Source organism: Canis lupus, chromosome 3, assembly GCF_011100685.1.
Source record: "Canis lupus familiaris isolate Mischka breed German Shepherd chromosome 3, alternate assembly UU_Cfam_GSD_1.0, whole genome shotgun sequence".
NCBI lineage: Eukaryota > Metazoa > Chordata > Mammalia > Carnivora > Canidae > Canis > Canis lupus.
Window position 1 is genome coordinate 53,058,340 of NC_049224.1, and position 16,650 is coordinate 53,074,989.

Consider the following 16,650-nt stretch of genomic DNA (forward strand, 5'->3'; position numbering starts at 1 on the left):
GGGGCCACAGAGAGTAGGGGAGGTGTGGCTCCCAAAGGAAAAACAAAAGGCTGTTCTTAGAAGAAGGAAAGAATTCTGAGCAAGGAAGCACATCAGATGTCATTACATTTAGAAAAAAAAGAAGTCAACAAAGACTTTAAAGCAGTCTACCTTCCATCTAAGAGAATAATTCCACATGAAAGAGTTTGTGAGAAAAGGAAATCATGGACAAGGGCAGATTTGTGTCCAAAGATGTCTATAATCACAGTACTGTTTATAATAGCAAAATACTTTAAGAATCTAAATGTCCACTAAGAGGAGATTAAACAACTTAGTACACATCCATGTTATTGGGATGCTAAGCATCTGGTGAAAATGATCATTATTTCCTTGTATTTCATGACCAGGAAAGACCTTCATGATGCACTGTTAAGTAGAAAAGGCAGGCTACAAAGCAGCACACATATTATAATCTAATTTTTTAAATTGGGTATATACCCATTGGGAAATAAACATTGTCAGGAAACACACTGCAGGCTTAATAGAGGTTACCTTTGGGTGATTATTTCAATTTATTTAATTTGCTTATCTGAATTTTCTATAATAAGTACATATTATTTTTTAATAACAGATAACTTTTTTGGAAAAGAAATCAGGATAAACACACAAAGACACTCGAAGAATAGACATAACAAGTAAGGACATAAGATTGGGGGTGACGCAGGACCAATGCCCACAAGGTCAGGGAGGCTCAGATGCAAGGACTCCAGGCCTGTAGGTGCCTGTGGGGACATTGCACACCTATTCATCACCTCTCCTTCCCTGTCATCTTTACGACTCACAGTTATGACACTAATCACAGGGTAGGGTTGGCAGGATGGGTTGACCAGGGCAGGCTGCCACTGGCCTCCAGCAAGTCATCCTCATCTTTTTCCTCATCTGGCCCTGCCTGTGAAAACTACCTTTTCTCAGCTAGCCCTAACTCCACTCCAAGCCCTGCCATTTCTGGCAAGAGCAGCTCAGGTTGGTCCCTGTGCTTTCAGGTTAACTGAGCAATCACCCAACCTGGTAGTAGAAGCCAGCGGGCCAGTAGGCAGGGAGGTGCCATTGTGACCTGGGAGGGTTGGTCGCATTGGCCTGATGCCCTTATGCTCAGCTCCCTGGTACTGGCTCAGCAGACCCCACCCCAACTCTTCCTTTCACTCCCCTAGGGGCTGGGATAAAAGGCTTCCTCCTTCCAACGACCTCAGCTCCAAACTAAAGTCAGTCTCTGCACAGTGCCTATTGCCAGGTGCTGGGCCTTCTGGCCTTGGGTTACTTCTGTATCTCCACTTGGGGAATGCTGAAGGATTTGTCCTCCAGAGGCCTTGATATCATCCAAACAGTCAACTATAACTGATTACCTCTTTTAGACAAGCACAGTGGGCAGTTCTCTTGAATCTTCAGTAGCAAATTAAAACTGCCAAGAAGCAGAATCTCTGGTTACAGAGAGAACAAGAGCCCCCAGCACAATTTGCTAGACTTGTTTCCCAAGAGAAAAGAAGAAGAAAAAAAATCACTATGATTAAGTGTTGGGAGGAAGGGGCACTTCAGGCCAATAAAGGGAATATATTCAAGAATTGTCTGGAACATTCCTGTTCTATCATATAAAGTTCACACGGATTTTATATGCTACTCCATGAAATAGCTATGTCTTTTTTCAACATTTTTAATTAAAAATTTCAAATATAATGAAAATATCCCTATACCCATCGCCCAATTTCTATTATTAATATTTTATTATATTTGCTTTATCATATATCTCTTTACTTTTCTATCCATCCATAAATACATGTTATTTTTCTATGCATCTCAAAGTAAATTGTAGACATCAGGTACTTCCCCCTAATTACTTCAGTATGTTTATCTTTAACTAGAGCTCAGTATTACTTGTTTATAGTTTTTTTTAAAGATTTATTTATTTATTAATGATAGACATAGAGAGAGAGAGAGGCAGAGACACAGGCAGAGGCATGGAGCAGGGAACCCGATGTGGGACACGATCCTGGGTCTTCTAGATCACTCTGTGGGCCAAAGGCAGGCGCTAAACCGCTGAGCCACCCAGGGATCCCTACTTGTTTATAGTTAAAAAAAAATTTTTAAGTAGGCTCTATACCCAATGTAGGACTTGAACTCATGACCCTAAGATCAAGAGTTGTATGCTCTACCAACTGAGCCAGCCACGCACCCATTTATAGTCTTTTGAAGTGAAATGTATAAGCAATGAAACACAGAATCTTAAGAGTGTCCAATTTTCACAAATACATAAAGTTGTACACTCCAACCTCTGTCAAGATATAGACCCCTACCATCACCCCAGAACATTTCCTCATGCCCCTTCCCAGTCAATATCTGCCCCCAATCTCTCAGAGGACACCACTGTTTGTATTATTTCCACAATAGGTTAGTTTTACCTGTTCTAGAACTTCATATATAGAATCATACAGAATATACTCTTTTGTGTAAGGCTTATTTCACTCAACATAATGGTTTTGAGTCATTTATGGTTTTGCACGTACCAGTAGTCTGTTCTTTTTTGTTTGGAGTAATATTCCATTTTATGAACATAGCACTGTTCCCCAATCTCCTATTGATGAATGTCTGGGCTGTTTCCAGCTTTTTGGCTATTATGAGAAAGCTGCTATAAACATTCCTATACAAGTCTTTTTTTTTTTTTTAAAGATTTTATTTATTTATTCGTGAGAGACACACAGAGAGAGGCAGAGACATAGGCAGAGGGAGAAGCAGGCTCCCTGCAGGGAGCTGGATGCAGGACTTGATCCCAGGACCCTGAGATCACACCCTGACCCAAAGGCAGATGCTCAGTCACTAAGCCACCCGAGGTGCCCCTGTTCAAGTCTTGTTGTGGACATAATTTCATTTCTTTCAGGTCAATACTTAGAAGTAGAATTGCTGGGTCATAGGGTTGGTGTATAATTAATTTTAAGAGAACTGACCTGGGGATCCCCGGGTGACTCAGCAGTTTAGCACCTGCCTTTGGCCCAGGGAGTGATCCTGGGGTCCTGTGGAGCTCCCTGCATGGAGCCTGCTTCTCCCTCTGCCTATGTCTCTGTGCCTCTCTCTCTCTCTCTGTCTGTCATGAATAAATAAAATCTTTTAAAAAATAAGATAACTGACCTTTTCCAAAGTGGTTGTATTATTTTATACTCCCAATAACGATATTTGAGTTCTGGTTGCTCATTATGATCATTAGTCTTTGGAGGGGTGGGGGTCAGTCGTTTAAATTTTAGCCATTTTGTTGCCTATGTAGTAGTATCTTATTGTTTTAATTTGCATTGCCCTGATTATTAATGGCATTGTCTTTTTTGCATGCCTATTATCAATTCATATATTATCTTTTGGGAAGTACTTGTTCAAATCTTTTGCCAATTTTTCACTGGGGTTGTTTGTCTTTTTATTATTGAGTTATAGAAATTCTTTTTTTTTTTTAAGATTTCACCCATTTATTCACGAGAGACAGAGAGAGAGAGAGAGAGAGAGAGAGAGGCAGAGACACAGTCAGAGGGAGAAGCAGGCTCCATGCAGGGAACCCAATGCGGGACTGGATCCCGGGTCTCCAGGATCAGACCCCAGGCCGAAGTCTGCGCCAAACCGCTGAGCCACCGGCACTGCCCTCTTCTCCTCCTCCTCCTCCTTCTTCTTGTTCTTCTTGTTCTTGTTCTTCTTGTTCTTGTTCTTCTTCTTCTTCTTCTTCTTCTTCTTCTTCTTCTTCTTCTTTTTCTCCTTTCTTGTTCTTCTTGTTCTTGTTCTTATTCTTGTTCTTCTTCTTCTTTTAAGTTTGTTTGTTTCTTTCAGAGAGAGAGAGAGAGAGAGAGCACAAGCAGGGGGAGCAGCAGTCAGAGGGAGAAAGTGAAGCAGGTTCCCTGTGGAGCAGAGAGTCAGATGTGGGGTTTGATCCCAGAACTCTAGGATCATGACCTAAGCTGAAGGTAGATGTTTAACCAACTGAGCCACTCGGGAAAGTGGGTTGTAGAAATTCTTTACACATCTTGAATACCAGTTCTTTTCAGATATATTTTGCAAAATTTGGCCCCAGTCTATAGCTAGCCTATTTTTTTTTCTTTAAGATTTTCTTCTTTTAGAGTAATCTCTATGCATATATATCATGGGGCTTCAACTCACAACCCTGAGATCAAGAGTTGTATGTTCTACTGACTGAGCCAGTCCGGCATCCTTTGCCTTTTTTTTTTTTTTTTAAATAATCTATTTGATAAGCTTAAACTATTGATAAAGTCTTATTTATCTGTTTTTTTAACTTACAGCTATTGCCTTCCTAAGAAACATTTGCTACTCTCAAGCCACAAAGATATTCTCTGTTTTCTTTTAAGAGCTTTATGGTTTTGGCTTTTATGTTTGCATTCATGATCTGTCTTGAGTTACTTTTTGTGTATAGAGTAAAATAGGAGTTAAGGCTCATTTTTTTTTCTATTTGGATATCCAGTTATTCCAGCCCCATTTATTGAAAAGGTTTTTCTCTCCCCCTTGGATTGCTTTGGCACCATTGTCAAACACCAAATGACTAAATAAGTGTGAGTCTATTTTCAGTTCTCTGTTCTGCTCCTTGATTTACTAGTTCTTTCTTATAACATTACCACACTATGTTGATTAATGTAGTTTTATATTTAGTCTTTTTTTTTTTTATATTTAGTCTTGATGTAAGGTAATGTAAGTCTTTAACTTCTTTTCAAGATTGGTTTGGATATTCTAGATCCTTTGCTTTTCTGCATAAATTTTAGAATTAGCATGTAAATTTCTATAAAAAAGCCTATGAGGTTGTGATTTATGAATTAAATCTCTAAATCAATTGAGAAGAATTAACAGTATTGAGTGTTCTAATCCATGAACATGGTATGTCTCTTCATGTGTTTAGATCCTTTAAAAATTTCCCTCAGGAATGTTTTGTAGTTTTCAGTGTGTAAGTCTTGCAATCTTTTGTTAAACTTACTCTTAAGTATTTCCTGTCTTTTGTTTTTATTGTAAATTGGATTTTTTTAAGGGAGGAGGGGTAGAGGGAGAGAGAGAGAGACTCTTTTTTTTTTTTTAAGATTTTATTTATTTATTTGAGACAGAGAGACCCCGAGGGGTGAAGAGGTGCCGAAAAAGAGAGAAGCAGACTCCCTACCGAGCAGGGAGCCCAATCAACTGACCAGAGCTCCATCCCAGGACCCTGGGATTATGACCTGAACCAAAGGCAGATACTTAACCAACTGAGCCACACAGGTGCCTGGAGAAAGAGAATCTTAAGCAGCCTCCACACCCAGTGTGAAGATTGGTGGGGCTCAGTCTCACAACTCTGAGATTGCGACCTGAGCTGAAATCAAGACTTGGACACTTAACCAACTGACCCACCCAGGAACCCCCAAACTGGATTGTTTTTTTATTTTATTTTATTTTAAAATAATTTTTTAAAAGATTTTATTTATTTATTTATTCATGAGACACACAGAGAGGCAGAGACACAGGCAGAGGGAGAAGTAGACCCTCTGCAGGGAGCCTGATGTGAGACTTGATCCCAGGATCCCAGGATCACGCCCTGAGCCAAAGGCAACTGCTCAATCACTGAGCCATCCAAGTGCCCCTTGGATTGTTTTCTTTAATTTTACTTTTCAATTATCAATTATCTACTACTGAAAAATATGGAGTGCTTCACAAATTTGATGTCACCTTACCTTGGGCAGGAACCAAGTTAATCTGTATCATTCCAGTATCAGTATACAGGTTGTCAAAGTGACATTTATATGTTTTTAATAAAAACACAATATGATCTACTCCTGTGAGTTTTTAAGATACACTCCAGGCAAGGAAGTCCCTTCTTTCCTGAGGCTTCTTGTGCTCCTAGCATACTGCTGGGACCCCTAGATGGAGCATTATGGGATCTCTGCCCAAAGTGCCTTTTCTGGGTCATTATCTGGCTCTCTGAGGTTGGATACCTATATTCTCCACTACAAACTCCACACAGTCACATCAGCTGTGATTTTGTAAAATGATTGATCAGTCCTAAAATGTGGTGGTAAAAAATGTTTCCTGAGTCAGGACCTAGGACCTGATATATTGGTTCATTCCTCACATGCATCTCCAAATATTAGTGGATAAAGAAAATCCTGTCTCATGTACCTAAGGATAGCTAGAAAGAGTGAGAAGAGAGGCACATCTGTCAGGCTCCTTAAGATTTATTTCTAACCCCTTGGGTGGGTCACTGTAAGGCTTGAGGAAAAGACAATGCCTTCCTCAAAAGTTGGGTGGCCACAGTCTGCAGGTGTTCTTGGAGCATGTGGAAACCTTTCTTCAGACTCAAATGAGACTGGCCTGACATGCTTTCTAAGCTAACAACAGTTTCACATCCTTCTTTTTTTAATTGTAGTGAAATATACATATCATAAAAGTTAGTGTTTTAACAATTTTAAAGTGAACAGTTTGGCAGCATTAAGTAAGTACACTCATACTGTTGTGAAAATAAGCATCACCCCCATCCATCTCCAGCACTGTCTCTCATCCCATATCACAGTTCACCTTCTAAAATATTTTTCATCTGACCTATGCTTTTGAAGAATGAGTTAAAAGCAGAATACCTAGCCTTCCACTTCTGAACCATTTGGCATTTCTGGGGTTCACAATGTGATAGAAATCTTTCCTCATGGTACCTATTCGCGGGTCCAGGCCTCATTGGCTCAGCCCAGCCCGGGCCTGTGAAGCAACAGTTCCCCTCTCCTGAAGGGGGATGGGTAGATTCCTAGGAAATGGGGCCTCCAGATCAGCTTCAGTCTTCTCTGGTCCGGCCATGGATCCATTAGGGAGATTGCAGTCCTGCCCACCCCACTAAATTGTCTGGGATCTCCATCCCTCCCCACCCTTCCACCAGGACCTCACAGCTCTCCTGAGCCTCTATAAGCCCCTCTAAGTGTAGGGAGGGAAATTTGAGGCCCTACCTCAAAGGTGAGTCGACCCTCTGTTGGGCAGAGGTTGAGGCTGATGATCATTCTCAGAACTGTCCCAATCTTTGTGGCAGACTCAGGTTCTGTGCAGTATAACTGACTCCAGAGAAGGAGTTTGATTCTAGAAGGAGTTCCAGCCTGCTCAGTGGCTGCAGAACCACTGCATTAGCCCCATCTCCTGATTGATATCTGTGAGGAGCCCAGGCTGCCTTCCCAGGAGAACTTCCTTTCATCCTTGGGTTCTCACATCAGTGAATGGACCCAGTGTTCCAAGCCATTTCCACAGGACCCAGGGTGAAGGGTTTCTGAGCTCTGTGTAGTCCTGATAAGGCAGGCCTGGGCCATGCCTCACCGGCTTCAGCCACAGCTTGGGCTTCTCAGGCAGAAAAGAGCGTCAGTCCCACAGGACTCTGGGATTGTACTGGCCCTCAGAATTGGTTTCCCAGGAAGCACTGTGCTGGAGTGGGAGTAGAGGTGAAGTTTGAACAAGAGATTAGGGTCCCAAGCCTTAGGCCAGCAGGACTCAGAGAGATGACAGGGCAGGAGTGAGGCAAGTACCACCCAGCCTGCACTCCTGCACCCCACTCTACCACACCTCTGAACCACAGCCCTGCCCCTCTAGTAAGTAGAGGGACCACTCAATGAGCTGTGTGATGTCCAGCAATTTACTTAGCTTTCCTGGACTGTTAAAATGGAGATTTAAAAAAATACCCAGAAGGGTTTTGGAAGATTAAATATGAGTGTTCCTAGTGCAATGCCAGGCACTCAGAAAGTGTATGATAAACATTTTCCTTTCTGCTTTCTCCTCCCTAACAGCTTTACACATACTGCTCTGCCTCTATCAAGGGAGCTAGGCAAGCTGGCAGTTCCCAGAAGGCTCAGGGAAGCCACTGTTCTTTCTCCATGCCCAGAAATACCACCGCAAATGGATGGTTTCTCCAGAGACCACCAGGGAACACTGGAGCACTCAGGCCTGGGCAGAATGGAGAGTTGAGCAAACAACTCCTGTGGATGATAAACAATTTCCTCAGAAGACCCACTCCTTATCTAGACCCACCAAGAACACATACTCTTCATGGCATTGCCAGTAAAAATCCCCAGACCTGAGACCTTTAAGGTCCCTGCCCAGGTCCCTGCCCAACGGGAGTTGGAGTTGTCCAGATACCTCTGCTGCTTTCCCAAAGGAGGGGGAGGATAGTTTTGTCATCATCACTCTCAAGTAAGAACCAGAATCTCAGAACTTGAAGGGACTTTACGTGACATGCCCAGCCCCACTGCCACCCAGTTCAACTAGAATCTTTGGGGGGTAAGGCCAACTTTGAATAGTTTTTTAAAGTCCCCGGGTGCTTCTAATGTATAACCAGGGTTAAGAACTTCTGGTTTAGTCCAACCTCCTCATTGTAGAGATTAAAACACATAGGAGGAGGGGTACCTGGTGGTTCAGTCATCTTGATTGTAGCTCAGGTCATGATCTCAGGGTTGTGGGATCAGGCCCTGCATTGGGCTCACATGTTGGGCATGGTACTTGCTTAAGATTCTCTCTTTCTCTGAAAAAACAAACAAGCAGATAAACCCCGTGCACAGGGGGAGAAAACCCCAGAAAGGTTGAAAGAAATAAAATTTTTAAAGTGAAAGTATAGTGCAGATTAGTTGTGCTAAGAGGGAAGCTATTATGATTTCATTATTTCTAGTATTGCCCTAGACAGCTGGCCTCATGGACATGTGCCTTGTACAGTCACACAGGCTTTCATGCTTAGAAGGGCCCCATGCTTTGTTTAATGCTCTATTGTTGCTGTTTTGAAATTTTTAATTTTCTTTTTTTTTTTTAAGATTTTATTTATTTATTCATGAGAGACAAAGAGAGGCAGAGACACAGGCAGAGGGAGAAGCAGGCTCCATGCAGGGAGCCAACATGGGACCTGATCCTGGGTCTCCAGGATCACACCCCGGGCTACAGGTGGCACTAAACCGCTGTGCCACCAGGGCTGCCCTGAAATTTTTAATTCTCTTAATAAGGAGGTCCCACATTTTCACTTTGTACTAGGCCTTGCTGGTCCTGGCCTTAGATCACACAGTTCTTAAAAGCAAAGTGGATTATCACCCCCATTAAAGAAAGATGAAGAACACAGGGCTGAGAGGCTTGTTGGATGTAGGGCTGGCCTGGCCCTCCATTGCCAATGACTCCCTTCCCTGGTCCACTCTATCTTCAGGGAAGGAGGCTGTCCTTGGATCTCCGGCGGGGAAAGAGCATAAACGTTTCAGTGTTCCCTCTTACTAGCTGTGAGAGACCTTCTGAGCCTCAGCTTCCTCACCTGTAAAAGGCAGGAAATAATGCATGCTTTGCAGGATTACTGTGAGAAGAGCCCAGAATCATGACTGTCTCTCTACCCGCTGGAAATATGTGACTTCCCCTCCCTTTATGAGAACATAGAACACATGGTTCCCTGAAAGAATGGGACCCATGGGCTCCAGGTGCGGCCTTGACAGCCACCCCCAAGGTCCCTTCTTCTCCCTGAAAGGCCCAATTACAGTAAGTTCCCAGATTTCTGCCTTTCTCACCCAAAGGAAGGATAAGCAAAGCTTTCTTTCTGGAATGGGGGCATGGGAGCTGGGGAACCCCTAGTGAAGGGTTGCTGCTACTGCCCTCTGGTGGTACTATAGACGTATGTGCACAAATTCCTAATGCCTGACGCTGGGAAATGCTTGATAACATACTCCAATTACAAAACTTCTTTATTGCTGCTCTGCTAGGTACTAGGGATACCAAGAGAAATAAAGCACAGTTCTTGCCTCTAAGAACTCACACTTTAGAAAGTGAAGCAAACTCTTAAAGAGATAGCTGGAATGCAGTACAATGTGATGTTATAATAAAAAAGACACCTGATTTTTCATGCTAGACAAAACGGGGTAGACATATTTATTCCTATTCTTCCAACTAAGTAAAGCTAACAACCCCTGGACATTCTCTATAAACAGATACATGAAGGCTCTTTAAGGTTGAGAGAAGAGGAGGATTTGCTAGCAACCTGAAGACTCAAAGATTAACATGGCGGTGAGTTCCTTGGGTTTGCTTTTGCCCTTTTAGATCTGACTGGATACTGGAGAAGCTGGCGACTTAATACATCAATGGATGTAGATCCCAAAAACCTCAAGAAAAGTCTGCTCTCTCCAGTCAAAGGACCAGGAAAGGGGCACAAGCAAGACAGAAAACTTTTTTTTTTATAAGATTTTATTTATTTATCCATGAGAGACACAGAGAAAGAGACAGAGACATAGGCAGAGGAGAAGCAGGCTCCCTACAGGGAGCCCGATGGGGGACGCAATCCCAGGACCCCAGGATTACTACCTGAGCCGAAGGCAGATGCTCAACCACTGGGCCACCCAGGCGCCCAAGACAGAAAACTTAGACAATAATGGATCTAGTCCAGTCAAACTCCAAAAATCCCAAACAAACAAAATTATATCCCAGCCCCATCAGCAAAGACTGAATGGGAACCTACACTTGCCCCTTTGCTAGGCATAATAAGGCAGCCCCTTCCCCACCAGAGTGATACCCAACGTGTAGTGGGGAGCTGGGACTTTTATCCCCACCTGATGGTAATGAGGCTCAACTCCTGCATATCCGGGGAGGTCCCTTAGGGAACATGAACTCCCAAATCCATCTGTTGGGAACAAGAGGCTCTCCCTGCCCTTGCTAGGGTGATGTCAGAGGAGGCACAGGGGAGAAACAGGACTGGCACCACCACTCATGATAAGGCAGCTCCCCCACCTGCAGGGTCAGAGGAGGCCACAGAGTGCCAGCGGGGAAGCAGTACTGCATTTTTCAAGTGATGGGGTTGGGGGGGGGAGAACTGTCACCCCAGAATTCTATAGCCAGCGAAAGTCCTTCAGGAATAAAGAGAAAAGGGACACCTGGGTGGCTCAGCTGTTGAGTGTCTACCTTCGGGTCCGGGCATGATCCTGGGATCTGAGATAGAGTCTTACTTCAGGCTCCCTGCAAGGAACCTGCTTCTCCCTCTGCCTGTGTCTCTGCCTCTCTCTCTCTGTGTCTCATGAATAAATAAATAAATCTTTTTTTTAATAAATCTTTTTTTAAAAAAAGGAATAAAGGGAAAATAAAGACATTCTCAGATGAAAGAAAATTAAGGAATTTACTGCAAGCTGACTTGCCCTAAAATAATGGCTAATGGAAGTTATAAAACAACAACAACAACAAAAATGGTAAAAGAAGGAATCTGAGAACATCAGGAGGAAAGAATGAACAATGGAAAGAGTAAAAGTATGGGTAATGGATCCCTGGGTGGCGCAGCGGTTTAGTGCCTGCCTTTGGCCCAGGGCACGATCCTGGAGACCCGGGATCGAGTCCCACATCGGGCTCCCGGTGCATGGAACCTGCTTTTCCCTCTGCCTGTGTCTCTGCCTCTCTCTCTCTCTGTGTGACTATCATAAATAAATAAAAATTAAAAAAAAAAAAGAAATTCTAAAAGTATGGGTAAATACAATAAAACTTCCTTCCCTTCATACGTTTTATAAGTTAAGTTTGATGGTTAAGGCAAAAATTATAACTAATATGGTTACCAATATTTATAGAGGGAATAAAGACAATTTTAAGTGAGGGAGGGAGGGAGAAGGACTCAAAAGGAGGTAATATTTCCATACTTCACTACAACTATACTTCACCAGACCATGGTAAGTTATATGTACATATTGTAACACTCAGACAAAACACTAGAAAATCTGGACAAAGAAATACACTAACAAACAAAATTGATCAATCACAATTGAATTGAATTAAAAAAAAAAAAAAAGCTCAGTTAACCCTGAGGTAAGCAGGGGGAAAAACAGAAAACCAGAACAACAAACAAAAACAAAAAAATAAGATGTCAGACTTACGCCCTAATAATCAATAATACATTACACAGTCTAAATACATCCATTAAAAGATAGAGACAGGCAGAACAGATATTTAAAAATGACTCAATTAGATGTCACATAAAGAAACTCACTTCAAACATAATGATATGGACAGGTTGACAGAAAAAGAATGAAACCAGATATACTATGCAAACACTAACCAAAGAAGGCAAGAGGGCACCTGGGTGACTCAGTCAGTTAAGCATCTGCCTTCAGCTTGGGTTGTGATGCCAGGACCCTGGGATTGGACCCCACATTGGGCGCCCTGCTCAGTGGGGAGACAGTTTATCCCTCTCGCTCGGCCTCTCCCTCTGACTTGTGCTCTCTTTCTTTCAAATAAATAAATAAAATCTAAAAACAAAAGCAAGCAAGAGACCTATATTAATAGCAGACAAAGTATTTCAAAGCAAAGAAAATCCCCAGTTACAGACAGGGATATAACAGTGATAGAAGAGTCAATACACTAAGAAGACATAGAAATTTTAAATGTGTATGCACCAAACAACTGAGATGCAAAATATATAAAGTAAAATAATGATAGAACTGAAAGGAGAAATGAACATATTCACAATTACAGTTGAAGGCTTCAACATCTCTCTCTCTCTCTCAGCTGATAGAAAACTAGACAGAAAGCACAGATACAGAAGAACTCAAAAATACCACTAACCAGCAGAATCTAATCAGTATTTATAGAACACTCAACAATGGCAGAATATACATTGTTTTCAAATGCTCATGGAGCATATATGAAGATAGGCCATATCCTGAGACATAAATCAAACCTCAATAAATTTAAAAGAATTGAAACCATACAGAATGTGCCTACCAAGTCAATGGAATCAAACTAGAAATCAAAAATAGAAAGATGACAGGAAATCAGCAAACAACTGGAAACTAAACAACACATTCTCATTAATCCATGGGTCAAAGAGGAATTCTCAAGAGAAATTTAAAAATACATGGATATTAGTGAAAAAAAAAGGTGTCCAAATTTGTGGGACACAGCTGTGCTGAGAAGAGAATTTATGGCACTACATACCAAAGAGGAAAACTCTCAATAAGTTACATTCTCATTTAAGGAATCTAGAAAAAGAAGAGCAAAATAAACCTAAAGCAAAAGGAAGAGAAAAATAAAGAACAGAAATTAATGAAATGGAAAAACAGAAAAGAGAATCAATGAAATGAGCTCATTCTTTGAAAAGATCGATAAAACTGATAAACCTCTAATAAGATTGATATTAAAAAAAGAGAACACAAATTACTGACATCAAGAATGAAAGAGAAGTTTCACTGCAGACCCTGCAGTCAGGTGGAGTCCTGCACTGAACCCGTAGCCCTTTTTACCAAGCCTCCCAATGTCATCCTTATCATCTGGATTTTAACCTCTGACAGCTCTGTATATCCCCTGAGCTGATTCCACCCCCCTCCCTTTCCAAGCTCTCCCTATAGTGTACCGTAAACAACCCCCCCCCTTGGTCTCAGCCTCTACCATGAATATTCCCTTTACCTTCTTGGAAGCCTGGCTTCTTCTATTTGCAACAGGAAATACTTTCTTTTTTTTTTTTTTTTTTAAGATTTTATTTATTTATTCATGAGAGACACACAGAGAGAGGCAGGTAGAGACACACAGGCAGAAGGAGAAGCAGGCTCCATGCAGGGAGCCCGAAGCGGGACTGGATCCCGGCACCGTAGGATCACGCCCTGAGCCGAAGGCAGATGCTCAACCTCTGAGCCACCCAGGCGTCCCAGGAAATACTTTTGATTCATTAAGTATATTCCCCGCTACTATAAAAGTAACAAGGAAATACAAAATTATAGACAATTTAGGAAAGAGTAATATAATTTTAAAAAGTAAATCAGCATAATGTCATCACCCAGAAACCATGACAGACAACTTTCTGTACAGTTTTATCTTAACAGTTTAAAAATATACACATAGGGATGCCTAGGTGGTTCAGCGGTTGAACATCTGCCTTCTGCTCAGGGCATGATCCTGGGGTCTTGGGATCCAGTCCCCCATGGGGGCTCCCTTCGAGAAGTCTGCTTCTCCCTCTGTTCGTGTCTCTGCCTCTCTCTGTGCCTCTTATGAATAAATTAATAAAATCTTTAAAAAATAATAAAAATATTCACATAGAAAATCCAGGGTTCTCACTGCATGCAGTTTGGTAGTCCTTTTTTTTTTTTTTTTTTAAATCTACTATTACATATAAAAAGCTACAGGATGTTCCTTCCCTTTAGGGTGTACCATGCATTAACCATTGCCAGTTCCCATTTGAGCTGTTTTCCAATTTTTCTCAAGTTAGCTGACTCTGATAAACATACGTCTTTCATTTGTATCTAATTATCTTCTTCAGAGAAACTCCTTGAAATCATTGGGACAAAGGAAATGAACTTGTTAAGACTTTTTTCTTAAATCACAGAAAACGGAAGTCTTTATCATCAGATTCTACTCCATAGAAAGCCTGGGGTGGCTTCATCCCAGTCTGAATCAGACCTTCTCCATCCAATTCCCTCCCACTACCAAGTTTGCAAACTTAGTAAACTCCTCCCAGCAGCCCGCACCCGCGCCTGCGCACAATCGCCCAAACGCCGGCCTCCAGCCCAAAAGGGAAACTTAAGGACACGCCCCCGAAGCACAACCTCTTTAAATTTTAAAACGAAGGCCTCAGCCAATGAATGTGAAGTTTCTCCCGGAACACGGGGCCCCGCTCACGGCCACGCCCTCCGCCAATTAGGCAGAGGGCTTCTCCGTCTCCCTTCCAATCAGCGCCCAGGATGGAAGTTACTCACGTAAGGTACGTAAGGCAAGCGACCAATAGGAGCTGATTTTGGGGGAGGGCTCCGCCAATGGCAGGAGCACTCGGAGAGCGCGGGAGCTTTTCCACCGCAGCTCCTGAGGGAAGCGGTGAATGGCGCTGGTTCTCTGAAGCGAGGCCCGCGGCTGGAGCTCCGGGGCTGCGGCGCGGGCGCCATGGCCTGCTGTCACAACGTGATGCTGCTGCTGGACACCGCGGGCGGTGCCGCCGGCCGGAGCTCAGTCCGGCGGGCAGCCCTGCGCCTCCTCACCTACCTGAGTTGCCGGTTCGGCCTGGCCAGGGTCCGCTGGGCCTTCAAGTTCTTCGACTCTCAGGGGGCGCGGGGCCGGCAGTCCCGCGTGTCTGACTTCCGTGAACTGGGGGCCCGCTCCTGGGAGGACTTCGAGGAGGAGCTGGACGCCAGGCTCGGGGCCGGCGCCCACGGCGCCCACCTGCCGGGCCCCGCGCCCAGGGCCAGCCACACGCACGGCGCCCTGATGGAGACGCTGCTGGACTACCAGTGGGACCGGCCCGAGATCACGTCGCCCACGAAGCCGATCCTTCGCAGCAGCGGGAGGAGACTGCTGGACGTGGAGGGCGAGGCCAGGGAGGCCGAGGCTGCGCTCGGGGGCTTCGTGAACGCGGTCTTCCTGCTGGCTCCCTGTCCGCATTCGCAGAGGGAGCTGCTGCAGTTCGTGTCCGGCTGCGAGGCCCAGGCCCAGCGCCTGCCGCCTCCCCCGAGGCAGGTGATGGAGAAGCTGCTGCCCAAGAGAGTCCAGGAAGTCATGATCGCCCGAAAAATCACCTTGTACTGGCTGGATACCACCGAGTGGCCTAAGGTAAGTTCGCGGTGAGCTCTGACTTGGCGCGCGGTGTCCTGCTGGCTGACCGGGACCTGGCGGTGTCTCCGCAGAGGCGGGGAGACCCAGAACGAGACTAGCACGACCAGCATGTGTCTCCTTCAGAAGGAGAGTCCTGTGATTACGAACTGGGACGATAGGTAAGTAGATCCTTGGTACATCCTAAGGTCAGCATTTAAGGTCCTTCATAATTTGGGTCCTGTCTGCCTTCCCCGGTTCTACTTTTCCTACGAATCCTCCAGCATATTATTATTATTATTATTATTTGGGTCCTGTCTGCCTTCCCCGGTTCTACTTTTCCTACGAATCCTCCAGCATATTATTATTATTATTATTATTATTGTTGTTGTTATTATTATTTTAAGATTGTATTCATGAGAGAGAGAGAAAGAGAGAAAAAAGCAGGCTCCATGCAGGGAGCCCGAAGGAGGATTCGATCCCGGGACTCCAGGATCACGCCCTGGGCTGAAGGCAGGTGCTAAACCGCTGAGCCACCCAGGGATTCCCCCTCCAGCATATTATTGAAGCATCCTCTAGTCGTTCAACAAATCTTGACTGCTTGTTCTGTCTTACCAGTCACCCTGAATGCCAGCGCTCACTCTGCTATGCCTGTTTAAACTCCTCTCTAGCCTTGCCCCGTGGCAACTACTCAGCCTCAACTGAATTTCCATGCACTTTTGTGGCACCTACCCTTTCCGGGTTATAGGTTCCAATTGTGCAAATCGCCTTTCATTTAGTCTAAAATACCTCAAAGGCAGGTACACACACACACCTTTGTATTCCCTGCAGATGCATGTCGCTGAACATTGTAAGTGGAATGAATTTGGGTACTTACAATGGTAAATGGCTCATTTGGATCTTTATTGAGCCAGTAGGACCTCTGCTTCCGTTAAATACACAGAGATAAATATGTACTTTTACCCTTAGCATTTTCCTTCTGTCATCTTCATTTAGTGAACAAATAGTCATTGAGAGGGACGCCTGGGTGGCTCAGTGGTTGAGTGTCTGCCTTCAGCTCAGGTGGTGATCCTGGGGTCCTGGGCTCGAGTGCCAAATGGGGCTACTTGCAGGGAGCCTGCTTCTCCCTCTGCCTATGTCTCTGCCTCTCTC

The 16,650-nt window shown here is 43.9% G+C and overlaps 1 protein-coding gene across 2 annotated transcripts in view; it reads left to right on the forward strand.

Moving 5' to 3' along the window:
- The first annotated feature begins 14,783 nt into the window (after positions 1-14,783).
- The window catches only part of TICRR (TOPBP1 interacting checkpoint and replication regulator), a 45,315-nt gene continuing 43,448 nt past the window's right edge, over positions 14,784-16,650 (forward strand). For both annotated transcript variants that reach the window (XM_038532829.1, XM_038532830.1), the window contains exon 1: positions 14,784-15,519. In XM_038532829.1, the coding sequence (XP_038388757.1) occupies positions 14,857-15,519 (663 nt within the window). In that variant the 5' untranslated portion in view covers positions 14,784-14,856. The remainder of the gene's footprint in view (positions 15,520-16,650) is intronic.